This window comes from Porites lutea, chromosome 12 (genome assembly GCF_958299795.1).
Source record: "Porites lutea chromosome 12, jaPorLute2.1, whole genome shotgun sequence".
In the NCBI taxonomy this organism is placed as follows: Eukaryota; Metazoa; Cnidaria; class Anthozoa; order Scleractinia; family Poritidae; genus Porites; species Porites lutea.
In genome coordinates this window covers 16,576,969-16,597,313 of record NC_133212.1, presented here as the reverse complement: position 1 = coordinate 16,597,313, position 20,345 = coordinate 16,576,969, and the positions used below count along the sequence as shown (strand labels likewise).

The following is a 20,345-nucleotide window of genomic DNA, read 5'->3' as shown; positions in this document are numbered from 1 at the left end:
AGAAGTTAATAGAGTTGTAACTCGGAGTTTCACGCACTAAGCAATCTATCAATCACAGAACTCACAGAACACGCTTCTCCAACCGTTCATGAATTTCAAATTTCCACCTTAAAACCGAAATCTGTTTTCAGAATTTTTAGTGTGATGAACACTTAGTGGGTGAAACTCCGAGTTACAACTCCATTAACTTCTATTCTTTTCATCTGTATTTCGCTCTGCATATGTTGATGCATTGAGCACTTCTAGGATAGGTGAAGCTATATACGTAATTTTTCTTGTCAATTTTGTATTTACTCTTATTAACTAATCCTTGCCTTAACTTATTATAATCGGCAAGTGTCAAATTAAAAAATAATCTACAGAGATAGTTTTTCCTTTCCATGTCTGTTTTGTTGTTGTTGTTGCTTCTTTTCCGCAAAATAAGAAACGAAAAAAAAAACCGTTGTTTGAAATGAAGTGGAGAGTGTTCAGTGGTGCATTTCTAAATTTTACCAATCGAACAACAACATTCAATATCCAAGGCAGTGTAGTAATTAGAACGCGCCTTTGCATTGATTTACGAGATAAGTTTAAATAAAATAGCTGTTTCTGTCTAGCGAAATGTCAATGAATCATAATTCATGCTAGCTATAACGATAATGTGTTTGCCAAAACCCAAAAGGAATATGATTATATATACACCTGTCGCTCGAGATTTTAAATAAATCTCCTAAAAGACGCCAAATTTTTTAAGGCTTTTTTTTTCTGATGTTTACAATACAATACGCAGAAATCAACCCAGAGTCGTGAATACACAAGTGGCAGCAACAAAACACGTTCAACAAGAATTAATAGAAGAGGAGTTAACATAATCCTACTGCTTGTAATGCAAGGCATAATCTTAAAACACTAGCTTGAAATCATACGCATTAAAAAGTTCGGGAAGGTTCAAGACGGGGTCACCTGATTTATTTGGGAACTTTCACTGTCTTACTGTTTTGGTAATAAAGTCTAAATGAATTAACTAGAAAGTTCACATTTAATATATAATGATTATTAGGTTAATAAAAAAAAATATGTTCCAAGAATGTCTGACTTAGACTATCTTAATCAAAAAGCTTAGTAAAGCACTCCAAACCACCACTGAGTTGTCGAATCATCGCTCGATACACAACTGTGATTCGTATTAACCGTGTCATACATTCCGAAGTCGTCTTCGCCTCCCGGTTTCTCCACTGCACCTGCGGATATCCTGGTACACTGACATCCTTTCCGTGGACCGTAATACGAATCAACGTGCGCATGCCAAATATCCCTTTGGACAAAGTCAGCAGTGCAGCTAGTACAGTTATATCCTCGGACGCTAATAAATTCATATTTTTTGCATCCATCAAAACTCAGGCGCATAACATCGATATCGGTTAACTTGGCCCTCAAGTAATCGCTGTATTTAAGTTCGTCAGTATTAAAATTGCACGTTGCTCGCACGTGCGTTGAGCGGTTTGCTAAGCGGCCAAGATAAACGAAACTTGTTCCAAGAAAAGGCGTCCTGATTTACCGGAAAGTCTTTGTAAAATGCTTTATCCGCAAATTCATTATTATTTCGAAAGCTGAAAGATTCGATCAAAGTCCAAACAAACCCCTTTTCAGAGATGGCATCACAGAAGACCTCGTACATGGACATATTCGCTGGGTTAAACAGTTCATAGACTCCAGATTGGCTTCCTCCGTTTTTCTGTAGCTGCTCTTTGCATGATGTTGCACTTCGTTTTTGACAAAATCTGCCGTAATATCCCACAGCACATGTGCAGTTGAACTTGTTTTTAGCGTCTTTAAACAGCTCAGTGCAGGTGCCTCCATTGGCGCATGGATTCTGATTACAACACTGGTTAATGAGTGGTTGCTGTTTTTCAGCCTTCTTTGCACATGCCTAATATAGTACAACGGGAGAGCATGTTGAAAGTGCATGTTGAAATAATCGTTATGCATTATAAAATAATGTTATTTGCTAGAACCTCTCTTTTTATAGTGTGCTTTATGAATATTTCCCACTTATTTTTTAATGGAGCTGCGCTTTTAGGCTTGCCAACTCTCAAGCAAACTCCAAAATATTTACTCTATTAAACCAATTCCTTGCCTTATAAACTGTCAACAATATGGGCATGTTTTGTAAAGAGCTCAGTGCTTAGAGCGTTATTGTTTTGCGTAAACAAGCCTCTTGTCTCGCAATATGAAAGGAAACACGGGAGCCATTTGAAATGAGTTACAGATATTGTTCATCCATGCAAAATTTCTAGGATTCGAACAGACTGCACCTATAAGGGGAAGGGTAACCAAAAGTTCTTAATTTCAAACGAGAGACCATAGTATGGGAAGAAAAAAGGATGCTTAAATTAAAGGGCAAAGACTTTAAATCAGGGGTACCCAACGTCAATTTTCGGAAAATATATGTTCGGAAGACGATTTGAGATCTAGAGTTTTCGGAACATTTGTTGTAAAATTTCTTGCTTGCCTGCCTCTCCTAGGTTCTTCGAATATCTAAAAAAAAGGTATAATTGCCCATCTTTAACGGATTTTTACCCTAAAAAGGTCACCTAGAACTTTGGGGAGCCTTTTTTCTGGCTGAAATTTTCGAAAAGGTAAATTTTGATCCCTATAAGTTTCGGATCAATAAACTTTCAGCTAGGAAATCCGAACGGATGAAAAATTTTTAGGGGATAAAAATATCCCTATATCTACCATTTAAATACTAAAATACGTTTAACAATGCTATGTTTAAGTGGTTTTGAACTATATTCTCGTTGGGTGCCCCTGTTTAAATCACCACATTCTTAAAAGAGAGCAACAAGAAAACAGAATATCTCGTTGAGATGCATTAATTTACCAGTATTTCAAAACGTCAACCTTCCAAAACCGTGCAAAGCCATTTCGATCTATCAAAATATTGGAACCTGTTTTATTGACTATTTGACTAGGGAAAACTGATGAAAGCCGAAATGCAATGATTACTCTCATGTCTACCTTTGGCAAAGTGGGAGACATATTAGATTCAACGGTTACCTGGTTGACGTATTCTCTATTCATATCATAGTACGTGTAACCCTTTTCCTCCAGAAAGTCTTCAGGAGCAGAAAATCTGTCTTCTTCCAGCAACTCACATTGATTTTGTGTTATTTGGTACGCCTGGCATTTACATTTCTCCTCAAAGCACTTTACATGACAGTCGTACGCTTTCGACGGTGTATAATTTTTAAAGCTGTGTCCTTGCATAGCACGATGATTTATACCCGCTTTACTAATGCTTCCTCTACTTTCTTCGCACCGTCTCTCTGTGGCCAATTTCAAACAGCAGACATAAAAAAAAATCGAAACGAAAAGAAAATAGTTCGCCAGTGTCATACTAACTTAAGATAAGGGTTAGAATACTTCTAACGAGAGTTGAAGTTTCCTTTCAATTAAGCGATCTGTTCAAAATGAAGAAAGTTTTCGCAAATGAAACTTGCTTTGTATATGGAAAGGAGATTTAATGTACGTGAAGATATTTATGGAAATAAGCATTTAAACAGCTTAGCTAGTGACAAATTGTTTCAATAAATCAGTTTTGTCAGTTGTGTTTGTCATTTCTCTTAATCAGCTTTCTAGCGACTGGGATTCTAGGATAGGGAATCCTCATCACCCAGATTAATTTTCACTATGCATTTAATGCTTATTTGCCGGCTACTGCACGTAATTAAAAACCCAGACATTAATTTATGAGATACGCTAAATATAATTATAAAGCGAGTGTTGTTCCAAATGTCAATTTTGCTCACGCTTATTAAAAATTTGATTGCTACTGAACAACCAACGGCAGAACATTAACAATTGACTTCATCTGTCTCTTTATTAACATATGCCTAATTTTGGTAAGTCATTTCACGTGTGATAACATGGTCAAGGACGCGATAAGAAGGTACGATTAGTTGAGTGAGAGTTAACGACATACTTTGTAGCTGTCTTGCACATTTGGCAATTTTTAAATACAAAATATACATATATTTATAAAAAACAAGCAAAATAAATACCGAATAACCTTGATTGTACTCACCACCAGTGTTAGGAAAATATAATCATCTTTTTTGGAAAAGGTACAAATTTAACTCCTCTATCAACGATATCAATTATTTGCCATATAACTAAAGATCGTGGTAGGAACCAAAGGTAAATTAAATTAAATTTTACTACTATCTTAGCCAACCAGGTACTCCGGTTATCAATATCGGCTGTGTAAACTACCTTTACATTAAATAAAAATGCAAATTATATCAAAATAATTCAATTTCACGCCAAAATATCTGGTTACAAAATCCTGCTTGTAATACTCTAATCAAATCTAGTAAAAAGCGTTGTTTCTCTAGATCGTATGGGCAACGGGGTCTATAAATTTCATGCAGGGGGCTTCAAATTAGATTCAAACAATAACCTTAAGGTTTTATTTTATTTACTGCAAGAACACATTGCTATTATAAGAACTTCTTCGAAAAAAAAAACTGTTTTAACCAATCGAAATTAGATTATTAGATTATTTGTAACCATTTTTAAAGTATTTTTTAGTCAAATAGACCAGACCGTTTTGGCTTAAACTCAAGTTTAACCTTTAAAGGTTAACGAGATTTGTCTCTTAGTTTTCTTTATTTGCCACACGGATAATAAGAACAACAAACAAAGATACAGAAATGGAGAAAGCAATATCGATTAGGCTTAAAGGAATTGCCTCATCGTTATTAAATTTTTGCACGGCTATATACCCGACTAGTATTTCAGTTCTATTTTGGTTGCTTTTGTTTGACATTTTCTCGAATTGTACAGAAAGGAAATACTCCGGGGCCGTTCTTGAAGCTGTTGAAAACACCCACCGTACTCATTTTATCACCGGTTTGACAATTCGATCTCCAAGCGCTCGAATTTCTAACTAGTGATAAAACACTGCTGTTCGTGTTTTAAACATTGTATAAATAATAAATAGCAAGCAAATTATTAAATCTAATATAAGCTGATATAGTACTGAATTTTGAAGCACCGCGCAAGGAATTCACCCTGTTCCGCATACGATCCTTGATGAAACATCTCTGCTTACACTGTATTTTACGGGGCGGACGTATCACAGGATAAATTACAACCAGTTATGTTGCTGTGACACGGCTTATATCAATATCCTTTGTATAATTTTTAAAATTAAAGTTAATTAACTCAGCAGGAGAAATCAAACGCAGAAGTGAAATATTGATAACAGGAGCTCCTGCGTGGCTAACACTGTCCCCCAGTCGTAAAATTTAATATTTACTCTGACTAGTTTCTGCCGCGTCTTTCTGGAAGGTAATAAAATTGATATCTTCGTGTGCCATTCGAATTAATTTTTTTCCTAGAGGTACTTCGAGTACTTTCAATTTGATTATTTATTTACTGAATTATTGAAATGTGTTTTTAATAAATATAATTATATTTCTATTTAACATTAAAAAAATTGCCAAACATCAAATACGGCTGAAAATATTTCTTAAACTGTCATTTCAGCAATAATTGCGCTCTCTTTTCGCGCTCTTGATCATTTTACCACATTTGAAATGGCTTTACAAGGTAACGTATATGTTTCATTTATCCTGCGACAGGTGGAGTCATTGGTTAATGTTTTGTTAATGGGTGTAAGTAGACAAATTTTTTATTAATGTCAAGGATATTGACTTTTCGCTCAACGTTCGCTAATTATGTTCAGCGTATCTCATAAATTAATGTCTTAGTGCCTTTTTAATAAATGCAATCTGAAAAATCTGATAATGATTCTTTATCCTGGAATCCCAATCACTAGAACGCCGACTGGGAGAAATGACAAGCGCAAACTGAGTTAGTGGTTTGTTCAAACAGTTTACCATTAAGCTGGGGAAGACTACTTCATAACTGATATATGCTTGTATAACATGACATTTCCCTTTCTTATACAAATCATATTTCATTTGTCAAAACTCCCTTTTATTCTAAACAGATTGTTTATTTGATAGCAAATTTACCTCTTGGAAGAATATTCAGTTCCATAGTTAACGTTACAACTATGTTACTAGCGAACTATTTCCTTATTGTTTCTATATTTTTTGATATCTACAGTTTAAAATCATTGTGGACGCAGACTGTCATAGAAGATGCGAACAAAGCAGAGGACGTATTGCTGAAATGAATTTCAAACATCATGCTATGCAAGGACACAGCTTTAAAAATTATACACTTTCCAAAAAGTATGACTGTCATGTAAAATGCTTCGAAGAGAGATCCAAATGCAAAGCGTAAAGAGGGAGACAGTAACATAGTGGCGTTTTCCGTCGAGATTTCATTTCGGCTTTATTCATTTTTACCTTGTCAATAAAACAAGATTCCAGTCTGAAAAATTTTGGATGTATGAACAATATCTGGTACTCACTTAAATAACTCCTCTGTTCACTTTCTTATTTCGGGAAAAGAGGCTTCTTGTTTCTACAAAACAAAAAAGAAGGAAAAAGAATCTTTCGTCATTTTTATTTTGGTTGAAGCATGGAATGAATTAAAGAGGAACTCTTAGGGTCGAACAGTCTTCACAACCTATGCATATATTCTTCATGGTTTACAATGCAGTGAATTTAGTTTAGTAAAGCAAATATTTTGGAGTTTGCATGCGTGTGAGAATAGGAAAACCTAAAAGGGGAGCTTCCATCTGAAAATATGTAAAATATTAATTGTACACATACAAAAGAGAGGGTCGCGTAAATCATAATATTATCAATATGTACACTTTTAAGATATTCTCCCCTCGCACTATTAGGCATTTGCAAAGAATGCTGAAAAAGAGGAACCATGCATTAACCAGTGCTGCAATCAGAACCCATGTGCTCACGGAGGCACCTGCACTGAAATATGTGCAGACGCCGATCACAAGTTCAACTGTACATGCGCAGTGGGATATTACGGCAGATTTTGTCAAAAACGAAGAGCAACATCTTGCAAAGAGCAACTATGGAAAAACGAAGGGAGCAAGTCTGGCTTGTATCAACTGTTTGACCCAACGATTAAGACCATGTACGAGGTCTTCTGTGATGCCATCTCTGAAGAAGGATTCATTTGGACGCTTATCGAATCTTTCAGCCGTCGCAATAAAAATGAATTTGAGGACAAAGTATTTTTCAAAGACTATCCGAAAAATCAAGAAGCTTTTACATGGGGCAAGTTTCGTCTATCTCTACTACGTATGACAGCCACAGCAAACCGGTCAACGCATGTGCGAGCAACGTGCAACTTTAACACTGAAGAACTTCAATATAAAGATTACTTTAGGGCCAAGTTGAGTGATATCAATGTCCTGCGCCTGAGGTCTGAAGGATGCAAAACGGTCGAATTCATCAGCATCAGAGGATATAACTGCACTGGCTGCACGGCTTTCTTCTTCCAAAAGGACGGTTACCATGTGCATACTGATTCGTATTGGGCTCCGGTGGTAAAGTGTCAGTTTACCAGCGCATCTGCAGATGCAGTTAAGTCCCCAGGAGGCGAAGATGACTTCGGATGCTATCAAACAGTCAATCCGGTTCACAAATGTGTATCGAGTGATGATTCGACCACTCAGTGGTGGTTTGGAGTGCGTTACTAGTCTCTTTGCTGGACCCTATTCAGACCGATATTTTTTTATGCTAAGTGTGATCCGGGGCGGAGTCTCTATAACTTCAAAAGCGCTCGCGATACGGGCTCTAAAATTCCTCAGAATAATGCACTCATCATTTCCAAAATCTAAGAAAAACGTGACTGACGTAATGACGTGCACTGTATTTTGACGGCATTTAATGACCTCCTGGGGTCCGCGACTTTGTATTAATTAAATGTCGTCCATTTTACGTATACTTAAAACGGTATAAATCGAGGTAATCTAGGAGTAATCTTACTTCATAGCAAATTTAATCTGCGTATAATAGAATGCTTAGGAAGCAAAAAAAGCGGCATGTTATGAAATTTTGAGAGAATTAGAAACCAACCAAGGCAGAGAAGTTTCTGGAGAAATTTCAGGTACATTTTGTACTCTATGGTCATGAGAAGTATTAACTATTAGTAAGTTTAAAAAAGAGAATTTTTTTTTTTATTTAAGGTGGCTCCCTAGAGTAAATTGGCCGTGCGCAGCCTGAGCACTAGTATGGCGCGAGCTTTAAAATCTGCGCGACGTGCACGCTAAAATCAAAACAAAAATGGCCTCGCAGTTTCGAAATATTCCCCCGACAAAAAGTTATTAACTTTCTGTTGAAGCTCATTGTGCAAAAAGTTTGATTAGTGCAGGTCAAACATTTATGAGAGGAGACAATGTTACACCGGTTACAAGTCACTATCGATCTCCGCCATAAGAGTAAATTGTATGTAAAAACAAAGCAGAAATTTTCCAAAGACATCAATTCTTTCGCTTCAAAAGTAGATGAACGTTAAATAGTCGAAGTAAATGGTGAGTGGAAACTTTACTAAGAAAACAAAGAAGTAAGTACACTAACCCGGAAGGAAGCAATTCACGGTCAGCGGAAAGATCTGAAAGATCGAGCTAATTTCCGAACAAACACTGAAAATTGTCTTCACTGGCGGAGCTCCTCGGTCACTTTATTTCTCTTACATTTGATTTGATTTAAGTAATTCTAGAAGTGGCTTTAAGACAAGATTACATGGAGTGTAAATTTGTTTTTTTCCGCTTTGCCGACTCTATCACATCGTTTAAAAAACTTATCAGAAAAACGGTTTACCACTTAACTTGCATCCTAATCAAAGCAACCTTTCCATCGACGAACCAACATCGATCCTTGTATTTTTTCTTGTTTCAAACGTCCTCCAACGCACGTCAAGATGCTCTAGAAAATGTTTTTGCACAACGGGAAATAATTTTTACTCACAGATTGACACTTGACGAAAGCAATAGTTGTCCGTCGAGACCTACGGTCTTGTACGTGTAACTGAGGACATGATGTACGATTTATAGATCGGCGCCATCTTTTACAGCAAACTTTTAAAGAAAAGTCAGTCGAAATTATCCCTAAAGAAGAACAAGGTTGAAAAAGTATCCGGAAGTGGGCTGACGTTTGAAGATCTGCAAACAGTGTACAGCAGATTAGGAAATGAAGGGCTTATTGCGATCCTTGCACAACCACCGTCTTCATCTCCGACGATCCCCATTCTCACTAGTGACCACCACGGTTCAAATTATAGCTACAATAGTCAAGTACTTCGAAGAAAACATCCTGTGTTAGGTATAAAATTGAATCCGCTGTCTCTCCTTTTTCAACTGGCCAGATATCACCACAATAATACTAATAAACGGCTTCAAAGCAATGGCTTTCGTACTTTTCAAAAAAACCACATGTTTTCAGTAGCTTTGTGCATTATGCGCATGCGGGCGTGATGGCTCGCGCGCGTATTTTGCTCATACGACCCCGAACCACGCGTGTTTTTCGGATTTTTGTGACGTCAACGTAGTCAATTAACCGTGAATTTCTCGCGTTTCCTTCGGTAATTTTTTTTTTAAATCACCTCATTTCTTAACAGTTGCAGTACCTTTGTACCGTCCTTTTTTTGTTAAAATCTGCAAGAGCTAAATTCCTCAATTAAGAAAAATTACAAATTTCAAAATATTGGCAAAACCGTCTTAACGACCCCATGTTTTTTCCACTTTAAAATGTTAAGCAATATCCTTAATATAAAGTGGCAAAGTTTAAGGACATTTCACCGAGGGAAATAAGAAATATTAAGAAAAAATAATCAAAATTGACAAAATTATTGCCTGTCTAAGGATGCGATATTGCCATGGCAACAACCTTAATCCAGAAAATGAAACTTGATAAAGGAGCCTTCTTGTATGGGTAACCTTAGCGGTGAATCTCGTGAATAAAATCGCAAAGACAAAGTGACTAGATTTCGTTCTGTAGCGTATGCTAGATAGCAAAGGTTTTTACTAAATACTCTAGCGAGCCACCTTAATAGGGTTTCATAGACGTTTTGTACATTTTGACATCTGCGTGTAAGAAAAACTACAAAATGTGCTCCGATTTGAGATTGGTTTCATGTTGAATTTTGCCATGTACTCAGCCGATTTTACTTGTGTGAAGGGATCAACGATCCAGATAGTAATAGGCGAATTGCAATTGATCATTAAATTATGGGATTTTGAATAAACGATTTCATGAAATAATTGATCTGTCTATTGTTCATTCATGCGAACACGGTTGTAAGACTACAGCTCGTGAGATTTTTAGAACCGGTTCAGACGGGCTACTCGCATTTCTTCAATAACTAAAGTGTTGTTGTTCAGTACATGTTTCATTGCCATTCAAGAATTTTGCAGTGAGCTACTTTCTTTCCCATAACTCGGGGCCGGACTACTGCTTGAATGAAGTTTGACGCGTTTATTTACACTTTCTATCCTCGTTGAAAAAAATTACATAAAATATGAAAGAGTTCTCCTTTCATCTAACGACACTCGTCGCCTTTTCGAGCCCGAGTCTGGCTTTTTGAACAAAAAGTTTTAAGTTTTTGTAACGTTTATAATTTGTAGTGCATTAAAATCTACCGCACGTTTCTCAGTGAATCCACCCTGGAGTGAATGCACTGCACAAAACCTTAACGCGTACTGCACAGTTTGTGTAGGTTAAAGAATTATAGTTACCTGTAGTGAAAAAGGTTATTTGCTTTCCTGTCTGCCCTCAAAGAAAATAAACACCTTACAGAAAAATGTCCTATCAGATAATGTGAGGTATAAATCTAAATGCTACACATAACTGTTCGTCTTTGCCCGATAAGATGCACAGAATAAGCTTACGGGAGCATAAAAGTCGTCTTGATTCGTCCTTAAGGACAGAAGTACTGACCCTAGAAATCGTAACAAGTAAAACAAGACGCTGTGGGAGCGTATATTTGGGCGTCGATGTACTACGCCTGTGTGAAGTTTTTTTCATGTGTATTTAATAGGGATGTGAGAGTAGTGCAGTAGCGTTGTATTTTTAGGGGTTGGTTGAGATGCGTGAAGTGGAAGGCGTGGAGTCATATTAGACGTGAATTAATAATATAATGACTGTAGTTCGTTAATCAGTGAAAATTATTTCTCGTAGAATTTAATATGAAGCAACAAAAAATAATTATTGTGGGAGGTAAAAGTGATTTTAGGTGTTTTAGTGAGGTAGTTGTGGAAGTGATAATTTGGTTATGATGGGATAATGTAGTTACAGTGTGTTGAAATGAAGTGGCAGTTGTGAAAAGTCTTATCAATAGTCGAAAACATACTTATGTCTTGTCATGTACTTATTTGAGACGTTGTTAGGCTTTCTGTAAGGGTTGTTTTTCGCTTAATTTTGATAATATTTGTATGGAGGGAACATGGATAAGGCCAAAAGTTCATTTAATATAGAGAGGGGGGGGGGGGTATGACGATGTTGAGAAGGGGGAGCTGAAATTTTGTGTGTGTGCTCAGGGGCTATAAAAAATCGGTGAGGTCAAGGGGAGGGCGTAAAATCTGGCTATAGAACTAAGGGAGTGATTACATGATTAGAACTAAGGGACTGATTACATGCAGAGATCCCGGCACCTTGGTTAAACGAAACAAAAATCAACTTTGCCATTATATGACAACCCAGCCAGCCCGGTTCGCTGGAATACCTGTATTGTGATACCGGGTTCCCGGGCAGCAATTTTCCAAGTAATCACGCTTGCCGGGCGGCCCAGAGAATAAACCAAGCAAGAAACAGGACAGCGGGTAACACACTGTTCATGCGCATTGCTTCCCAGGTTCATGTGATCAGGCCCTTACTGTTACTTGTATTGTCAAGCAGTTTGCACGTGAAAGCTTTGGAATTTGCCGCTTTCGCGGTTCGTGAATGAAAGAATGCGACTTAGGCTCTGTCCACTCGTATCCGTATTCGTTTGAAAACGCAACTTTTTTTTCCCTTTTCAAAACAAATTCGCGTCCACTCAAACCTTTTCGCATCGTTTTCGCCCGTCCACACGTATACGATGAATCGACTTGAAAACGATAACTTACCCAACTGCTCATGCTTAACGCATACGTGTTCGCTATTACGAGCCCACGAAATAACAAATTGGCGCCACCTTTTTGAAATTCTTTGGCGTGGGTTTATATTGTTGGGACGTTCTTGAAAGTCACAGAAACAGTTTAAAATGTCAGAACCAGGGCAAAAACAAAGACAAACCAAAGGCAGGAGCCCATCAAGTGGAACCTCCATCTCCCATACAAGCCCTTGGAGACAACCCTTTCCCGAGTAGATTTATAATTGGAACAGTTCCCAGAGGAGACTTCGCGCGCCGACAGTGGAAAGAGCCAATCACAACGACGAAATGAAAGTGCTATTGTACTTCATCATACAGCAGGGAATACGGTGTTGACAGGCCAAACACAATCATAAGCTAGTGAAACGTGACTTTAGCGTTTTCATCCCTCAGAGATTTTCTTTCTTTTCTTTCTAGCGGGGAGATTATATTGTGGAGAATTTTAAACTTTGACTTTGTTAATCTTTATTTTGGCTGCTTGTCTTAAATTAAGAGGCGATGAAGCTGGTCTGTTCCATGTACAATGACTAACTACTTTCTACAGTCTGTAGTTCTGACAGGATTCGATTCTAGTACCGGTTTTCTTTAGCTAATGTTTTTTAAGCGTTAAGGTTCTTATTTCGGCTAAATGACTCAATATTAATCAAATTTCTAGTTTTTAAAGGTTTTTTTCCGAAATGCGTTTATCTGAATAAATACTTGTAGTCTTTGTAGCTGTTTTGTCCGTCAGTGTGATGATTCCCAGCTATGTTTTGCAACGCCGGGCCCAGCTATTTAACATTGTTTTCTCACGAAAGGCGATCTACAGATGCGAATTCGAAGGAAGAATTGAGCTTAAACTTAACCTACATTAACTGCTGAGAATCGTCCGCTGTTAGTCAGTCATAATTCTTTAGGCGCAGATACAATCCATTTTGTTTTTCTCGAGATAAGTGGGTCTTTGAACTGGAGCGCGATGTCACAAATTTCTCCGTTACACAGTCGAGCAACTCTTCTGTTCTGTTCCACTTTTCAAGTGCCAGTTTTATCAGGCAATAATCATGGCAATACAAGTCAGTTCATTTGTCAGTTGAAAGAACGACTGCAATCTCCCAAATTTCGCAGCTGAAGCATTCCTCGTTAGTTGCTACTTAGGTCACCGCTTTTTACCACGCGGTGCTTAACTGGCGAAATCCACACCAAGGTGATGACAAAAATCAAATGATCCTGGCCCTTTGTCGGCGCTGATCATCAGAAAGTTCCAAATCGTCCACAGAACGCTTAATCGTCGACTCTTTTCGAAGTGCATGCTTACATGTGGAATGTGTGACGGCGAAAAAAAAAAAAAAAAACTCGCAAAGATAACCTTTCAGTGATCCTCAGGTCGCTGCCTTTGTCCCATCGCTTCATGCTCAGTCTCAGTCGGGTAATTCATTAACTTTCAGTTCATAGTACCCAGATCCTAGCGGCTGTAAAATCGTAAAAATGGACGTATAGTATAAAAGGAAAACGGTCGAAGGACGGGCTCCCGAGTTCGTCTTCATCCAACTTTATTTTTTCCAGTGACATACGAGACTCAAGGAAATATGACACGTTTCGCGCCTGGAAACAAGTCGTTCTATTTATAAATGTACTCGGGAAAGGGTTGACTCAAGAAATTAATGGAGATGGAGGCTCCATTTGATGGGCTCATGCTAAAGGGAGATCTAAACTTCCGCCTCTTGAAAGAGGTAGCGAAAACAACCTGATAATGCTCTTCTGCCACCTGGTATAATCAGCTTGAAGAATTAACAAAGCAAAATTGGCTTGAGAAACTAGCAGTTAGGTTAGAAATAAGCCCAAGTATAAAAGACAAGAAAGGGAAGCGCCCGTCCGCCATCTTGAATAAGTTTCTAATATTGCGCGGAGTGGATTGGAACTGATAGTGTGTCCTCAACGTTTTCAAAGAGTTCCGTTTTCGTCTGTCCACACGTGCACGCAAAAACAGCGTTTTCAAAACGTTCCACCCTGGAGAACGTTTTCGGGAAAAGTTTTGTTTTCATTGTTCGTTTTCTTCGGTATGTGTGGACGAAAGTCGTGAACTAACCATTTTGAAAGGGATAGCCGATAGACCACGGCACTTTTACATGGAGCAAGTTTCGCTTATCTTTGCCACGTATGATAGCCACAGAAAACCGCTCAACGCACGTGCGAGCAACGTTTTTTAGCGCTCACGCTGTAAAAATGGTCAGCAGTGATGTTCGAATTACAGGCGCGGTCGCAAGGCAAACCGGTTTGAGGGCGGTTCAAATTGAAACTAACGGCTTGGCTAGTGTTGGGTTTTGTTAGCTCTGATTGTAATTTTAGGAAGAATCTTCGGATTCTAAAGATGTTTTAACCTTTAGCGCAAAAGTTTAAGAAACGTCACTTGTTGCGCGACTTTGAGGAAGCATAATCGATCGCTTTTTTGAGTAACATGTAACGAAAACTTCGCACCGCTGATATCAGATCATCGGCTGGATTCGGAAACGATTTTAGGTGAGTTTTGTTTTTAATCATTCTTAAGTAGTGCTTGTTTATTGTAGATTACTTTCTACTAAAGCGAAATAATCATTGTTTCGTTGTTGTGTGCTGGGGCACAGTCAGACAGAGCCGCGATTACAGTTCAAGTTGATCATGATGTAAGAAATATAAGCTTTGCGGAACACAATGTGACAGAAGCTGTGCATGGTCTTTGTTAAGTTTATTTTTAGCCATTCACTTTTACCGAAATGATGTTTGATGGGCATGACGATCCTTTTTTTCAAGCGACAAATCAGTTTCTTCGACGAACGGATTCACTCGGGGAAAGCCATACAAGGGTCATGACCTTGATCAGAACAGAAATGAAAGAAGTAAATTGTTTAGACACCGGATGTGCATGTGACCAAAAAGAAAGTCTTGTTTGAACCAAAAGTCTCACTATTCTAACCTTGAAATTGTTATGCATCAGTCAATTCCAGCTGCGCCCAGAGTTATAATTTACGCTGTGGCTATATGGCCGGTAAAACCGGTCAAGGTTGCACGGTTGCTCTTCGCAAGCTTTTTCTGCAGTTGCCTATAGAGTATAAACACCAATAAAAATTCTGTTAAAAGTGCACGTGGGAATAGCTACAAAATCACAGTTATAATTTGATAGGTACACTTTCATACTGGTTTCTGAAGTTATTTTAGATTAAATGCACGAAAGGTGAGAATTGGCTAGTAATCGATTAACCGTTCGGCAACTACGTTGGTAAGACCGCCAGATCCCTTTGTACGCGGATCAAAGAACCCTAATCGCCTTGTAACTTTTGCCTTTTTCGAGGCTGCTGGGCAACAGTTCATAACATCAACCCACACAATCGATCGATTTTACTGTCAAACTCAGAAAACCGTGAACACCCCAAAAAATTTCAGGAATGTTGATTGTGTGGTGACCAATCATAGTTCAGGACGCGCAAGCAAACCACAAAACCACAAACTTATAACCGTGGCTGTTCGCAGTTGAGTTTTCTCACACCTTATTGGCTATTTCCCCGCAACATAATAGCATTCCTTAAATATTTTTGGTGTTCACATTTCTGTGAGTTTCACATCAAAATCTTATTTGACAAAAATCAGAGCTTCAAGTGCCGTGGCAAGGCGAGTCAAGTTTGCGCCGCGTCGAGTTTGAGCGATTTGAACGAAATACATGATTTGTGAAATTGTTGCTCTGCGTTTTGAAATTTTGTTTCCTAAATGGAATGAAATTTAAGAAACGGTAAACGTGTAGCGTGCAACCATAGAGTTATGGATGCACGCGGGAGGTTACCAAGCACGAAAAAAGCGTAAGAGTCGCACGAAGCGATAGCCGAGTGCGACTCTAGCTTCTTGAGTGCTTAGCAAACCTCCCAAGTGCATCCATAACTCGATGGTTGCACAGCTGCAACGTTTACCGTTTCTTTTATAACATAATCAAAAGAGAAAAACATTATTTTCCATTTGCCTTCTGTTGAGTCATCGGTCCGAGTTCATGTACGCTGCCATCTGCCCGCGTGTAAACAAATCATGTTGTATGTTTTTCAAAAACTTACCTTTGAGTTTTTCTTTCGCTGAATCAACCGTTCTCCGTCTTCAGGTAAATTGCAAAACGTTTTTTTTTTTTTTTGAAATAAAAACTAATATAAGGCTGATGTATATATTTTTTTAAAAATTAACTTTGGCGTATTCTTAAAGAGAAAATAAAAACTCACAAATGCATTTCAACCCCGGAATGTTAAAGACCAGTAAGAACAATGCCATCCTGTACTTCACCATCAGCGCCGATAAAAGTGGAAAGGTAAAATGCAATCATTGGTCTTAACCTCCACCGGATTAAAAAAAAGCAGTTCTTTTATTTCCGTTGATGAAGGTCAAAACGTCAAGAAGCTTCAAATTCTGGGCTTCCAATTCAATTTTTTGTCATTTTAGCGGGTATTAAAAGGCAAGATTCATTGGTTACCTGGTCGACGTATTCTCTGTTCATATCAAAATATTCGTATCCTTCTTCCTCGAGAAAGTCTTCAGGAGAAGAAAATCTGTCTTCATCCAGCAACTCGCACAGATTTTGTTTCATTTAGAACGCTTGGCATTTACATCTTTCAAGGAAGCATTTTACATGGCCGTCATATGCATTGGACAGCGTATAATTTTTAAAGCTGTGTCCTTTTATACCACGATTTTTCATACCCATTTCTCCATTACTACGCGTGCTCAGTTCGCAGTCTGGCAGTATGCAGTCGATGTCAATCTGGAGATATCAAAAAATAAAGATATGAAAAGAAAGTACTTCGCTAGTGCCATAGATTTAACGTGATTTTCCTTAAGAGTTGAATTTTTGTTAAATGGAGAGTTTTCGTACATAACAGGTGTTCAGTATATATAAGAGTATATGAGTAAAATCTTATCAAAATTGTCAATTATCCAGCAGGTTGACAAACTGATTGAACTCAGTTTCTGCTTGTTGTTTACCGGCCTCAGTCGGCTTTCAAGTGACCAGTATTTAGGATATATTATACAACTCATTGTCACAACAAAGGTTTTCCTCCTAGCGTCACTTTGAAAGTGACAGTTTTTGGAACTCGGAAATGGCCAATCAAAACTGCACCAGGACAATATTTTGCCCCGCAAAGAGTGGTTGACTTTCATCCATGCAAATTGAAAATTTATTTCCCAGAACCCAACAACGGGGCTTTAGTCAATGATTTGACCTGCAACGCACTTTGGGTATATACTTATACTCAATTTTGTGAAGCCATCATTCCCTATTTTATGGGTAAATTAAAGTTGCGAAAGGGAAGAAAATACCAAGATTCAACTCCTGTGGAAATAATATAAAGTTATTTAGGAAAAGTAGGTTGAAATCCACTCAGCGATATGGCCGGAAGCAGAATTTAAGATGGTAGAAACTTAAAAATGAAAATCAAATTTCAAGACCAGAATCGCTACGCGGGATCCTCGCCCTACTATTCATATTTTACTTCTGGTGTGATAAAAAAGGATATTGATATTTAATGTTCAATTTCACTCCAAGATGTCTGGTAGTAAGACAATCTGTAATAAAGGCAGCTTTTCATCGGAAATTGAAATATTTAACAGGATCCTAATGGGTAAATAACAGGCCAGGCTTAGCTTCCCGCAGAGTGCCTTAAACTTTAAAGTTCTAAGTAAAAATTTGATATTGTGTTATTCCACATTAAAAATGTAATAAGGCTACGCTCATGAAAATTGAATATAACAAATGTTATGTTTTTGTTTTATTTACTAGGTGGGCATACTCATTGTAAGGTAAATTGAACATATCTTAGTCTACCACGGCGCTCTTCGTAGCTGGCAAATAGACCAGAATATTTTGTCATAAATTAAGTCAATCCTCTAAACTTATCCCGCAGCGGTTATTTTCAAAATCCTATTTTATATCTGCCCATCGACCTATTCTACATTTGCTTTGAGTGAATTGGCCCGCGGTGGAAAATGCCGTTCAATATTCAGATGACTCAGGTGAAGTTGGATAAGACTTCAGTGCTTCACGCACTAGTTATTGCGGAGATGCAATTTGAAATAACAAAAAAGGAAAAAGTATCTTATCTCTGTATCTCGTCTCTCTCTCTATATATATATATATATAGGAAGTCTGTGTTTCGATATTTCCGTAGTAGAGTGCTCGATACGTTAAAGTAGAGCGTGATATAAATATTGGAAGTAGGAAAAAACTACACTTTCATCCCGACTACTCATCATTGACTACTATATTTCATGGCGTATCATTTCATCTAGCTCATCCTATAACAGTTCAAGTAAAAGGTGTAACCTTTGCCTCAAAGAGAAATTTTTAATTATCTGTCGTCCCAATCTATCATCACTTAACAAACGTAACGAACTTGTATCTTCTTGCCGCCACAGAAAGAAAGCGTTGCTATGTAACAATTAAACATTTAAATTTAAATTTTCCCCAACATTGTAATCTCAAAGTATATAGTCGATGGTTATGAATATTCTTATCATTAAAATCCCCTGAGGAGTGAGAGATCACGAAACAGGATTGTCGGGATGAAAGTGTAGTTTTTTTCCTACTTCCAATATATATATATATATATATATAGCCGAATTTTTGAAAACATACCTCAAAATGGACCAGAATATTCGCACAGAAAGCTGGCGATAGCCAGCTTTCTGGTCACTGCGGTGAGAAAAAACATAGGAGGCTTGCTGTCCTGGTTGGTCTCATAGACAAGTTCAGTCCCTGAGCTAACTCGCCATGGGTTGGAAAGGGGCCTCCATGTCAATCCCTAGGGGGGGAGGGTGCTGCAAAAGCGTTGTACCTTCCGTTAGTCCTGGTCTGGGAGAGTCAGTGCAATGGTCATGTCTGCCTTTAGTTTGTCATGTCAAATTCTTGTAACGTTTGAGGCCCATTGGCCAATGGAAGCATTCTCCTCAAGCACGTGCTAGGCTGGGGGGGGGGTGTAGGAAGTCAGGGGGGGTGATTTAACCTTGAATTCTCTGCTTAGAACTTGCTTAAGTCTCAAGCGTCCTCCGTCATTCAGGACCTTTAAGCAGCTAGAGTGTATGGACAAGTCCAGAGTGTCTTTTTGATGGAATGCTTGAATGTTTCTTTGGCTAATCAGGAACCAAGAAGAGGGTCACCTTAAGAGAACCATGGGTAAGAGCTGAGTTTTTTGGCCATATTTACTTTAGTTGAGTCAGTTTAAGGTGTGTGGGCTCCTGGTGTCCGATGGTACGGTTTTCATAAATCCGGCTAGATATATATATATATAAATATTGGAAGTACTACTACTACACTTTCATCCCGACAAGCCTGTTTCGTGATCTCTCACTCCTCAGGGGATTTTAATGATAAGAATATTCATAACCATCGACTATATACTTTGAGATTACATTGTTGGGGAAAATTTAAATTTAAATGTTTAATTGTTACATAGCAACGCTTTCTTTCTGTGGCGGCAAGAAGATACAAGTTCGTTACGTTTGTTAAGTGATGATAGATTGGGACGACAGATAATTAAAAATTTCTCTTTGAGGCAAAGGTTACACCTTTTACTTGAACTGTTATAGGATGAGCTAGATGAAATGATACGCCATGAAATGACAAGAGGCAAGATAGTTTTTCCTTTCCATGTCTGTTTTGTTGGTGTTGTTGCTTCTTTTCCACAAAATAAGAAACGAAAACAACAAAACAAAAAAAAACCTTTCTTTGAAATGAAGAGGAGAGTTTTTATTGGTGCATTTCTAAATTTTACCAATCGAACAACATTCAATATCGAAGGCAGTGTAGTAATTAGAACGCGCCTTTGCATTGATTTACGAGATAAGTTTTACTAAAATAGCTGTTTCTGTCTAGCGAAATGTCAATGAATCATAATTCATTCTAGCTATAACGATAACGTGTTTGCCAAAACCCAAAGCAGCAGAAGATTAACCAATGAATATGATTATATATACACCTGTCGCTCGAGATTTTAAATAAATCTGCCGAAAGACGCCAAATTTTTTAAGGCTTTTTTTTTTTGGATATTTACAATACAATACGCAGAAATCAGCCCAGAGTCGTCAATAAACAAGTGGCAGCAACAAAACAGGTTCAACAAGAATTAACAGAAGAGGAGTTAAGATAAATGCTGGTGCTTCTAATGCAAGGCATAAGCTTAAAACACTAGCTTGAAATCACACGCATTGAAAAGTTCGGGAAGGTTTAAGGCGGGGTCTCCTGCTTTATTTGGGAACTTTCACTTTCACCTTTCTGGTAATAAAGCCTAAATGAAATTAACTAGAAA

The 20,345-nt window shown here is 37.9% G+C and overlaps 1 protein-coding gene and 1 pseudogene across 1 annotated transcript; one reads left to right on the top strand and one right to left on the bottom strand.

The window, feature by feature from the left end:
- Positions 1 to 939: 939 nt before the first annotated feature.
- On the bottom strand, positions 940 to 3,378 carry LOC140953782 (uncharacterized; annotated as a pseudogene).
- A 530-nt stretch (positions 3,379 to 3,908) lies between these two features.
- On the top strand, positions 3,909 to 7,627 carry LOC140953781 (uncharacterized). The gene is made up of 3 exons (XM_073403168.1): positions 3,909 to 3,931; positions 6,118 to 6,172; positions 6,806 to 7,627. Exons 1-3 carry the CDS (start codon positions 3,909 to 3,911, stop codon positions 7,625 to 7,627), a joined length of 900 nt encoding a protein of 299 aa, XP_073259269.1.
- The last annotated feature ends 12,718 nt before the right edge of the window (positions 7,628 to 20,345 follow it).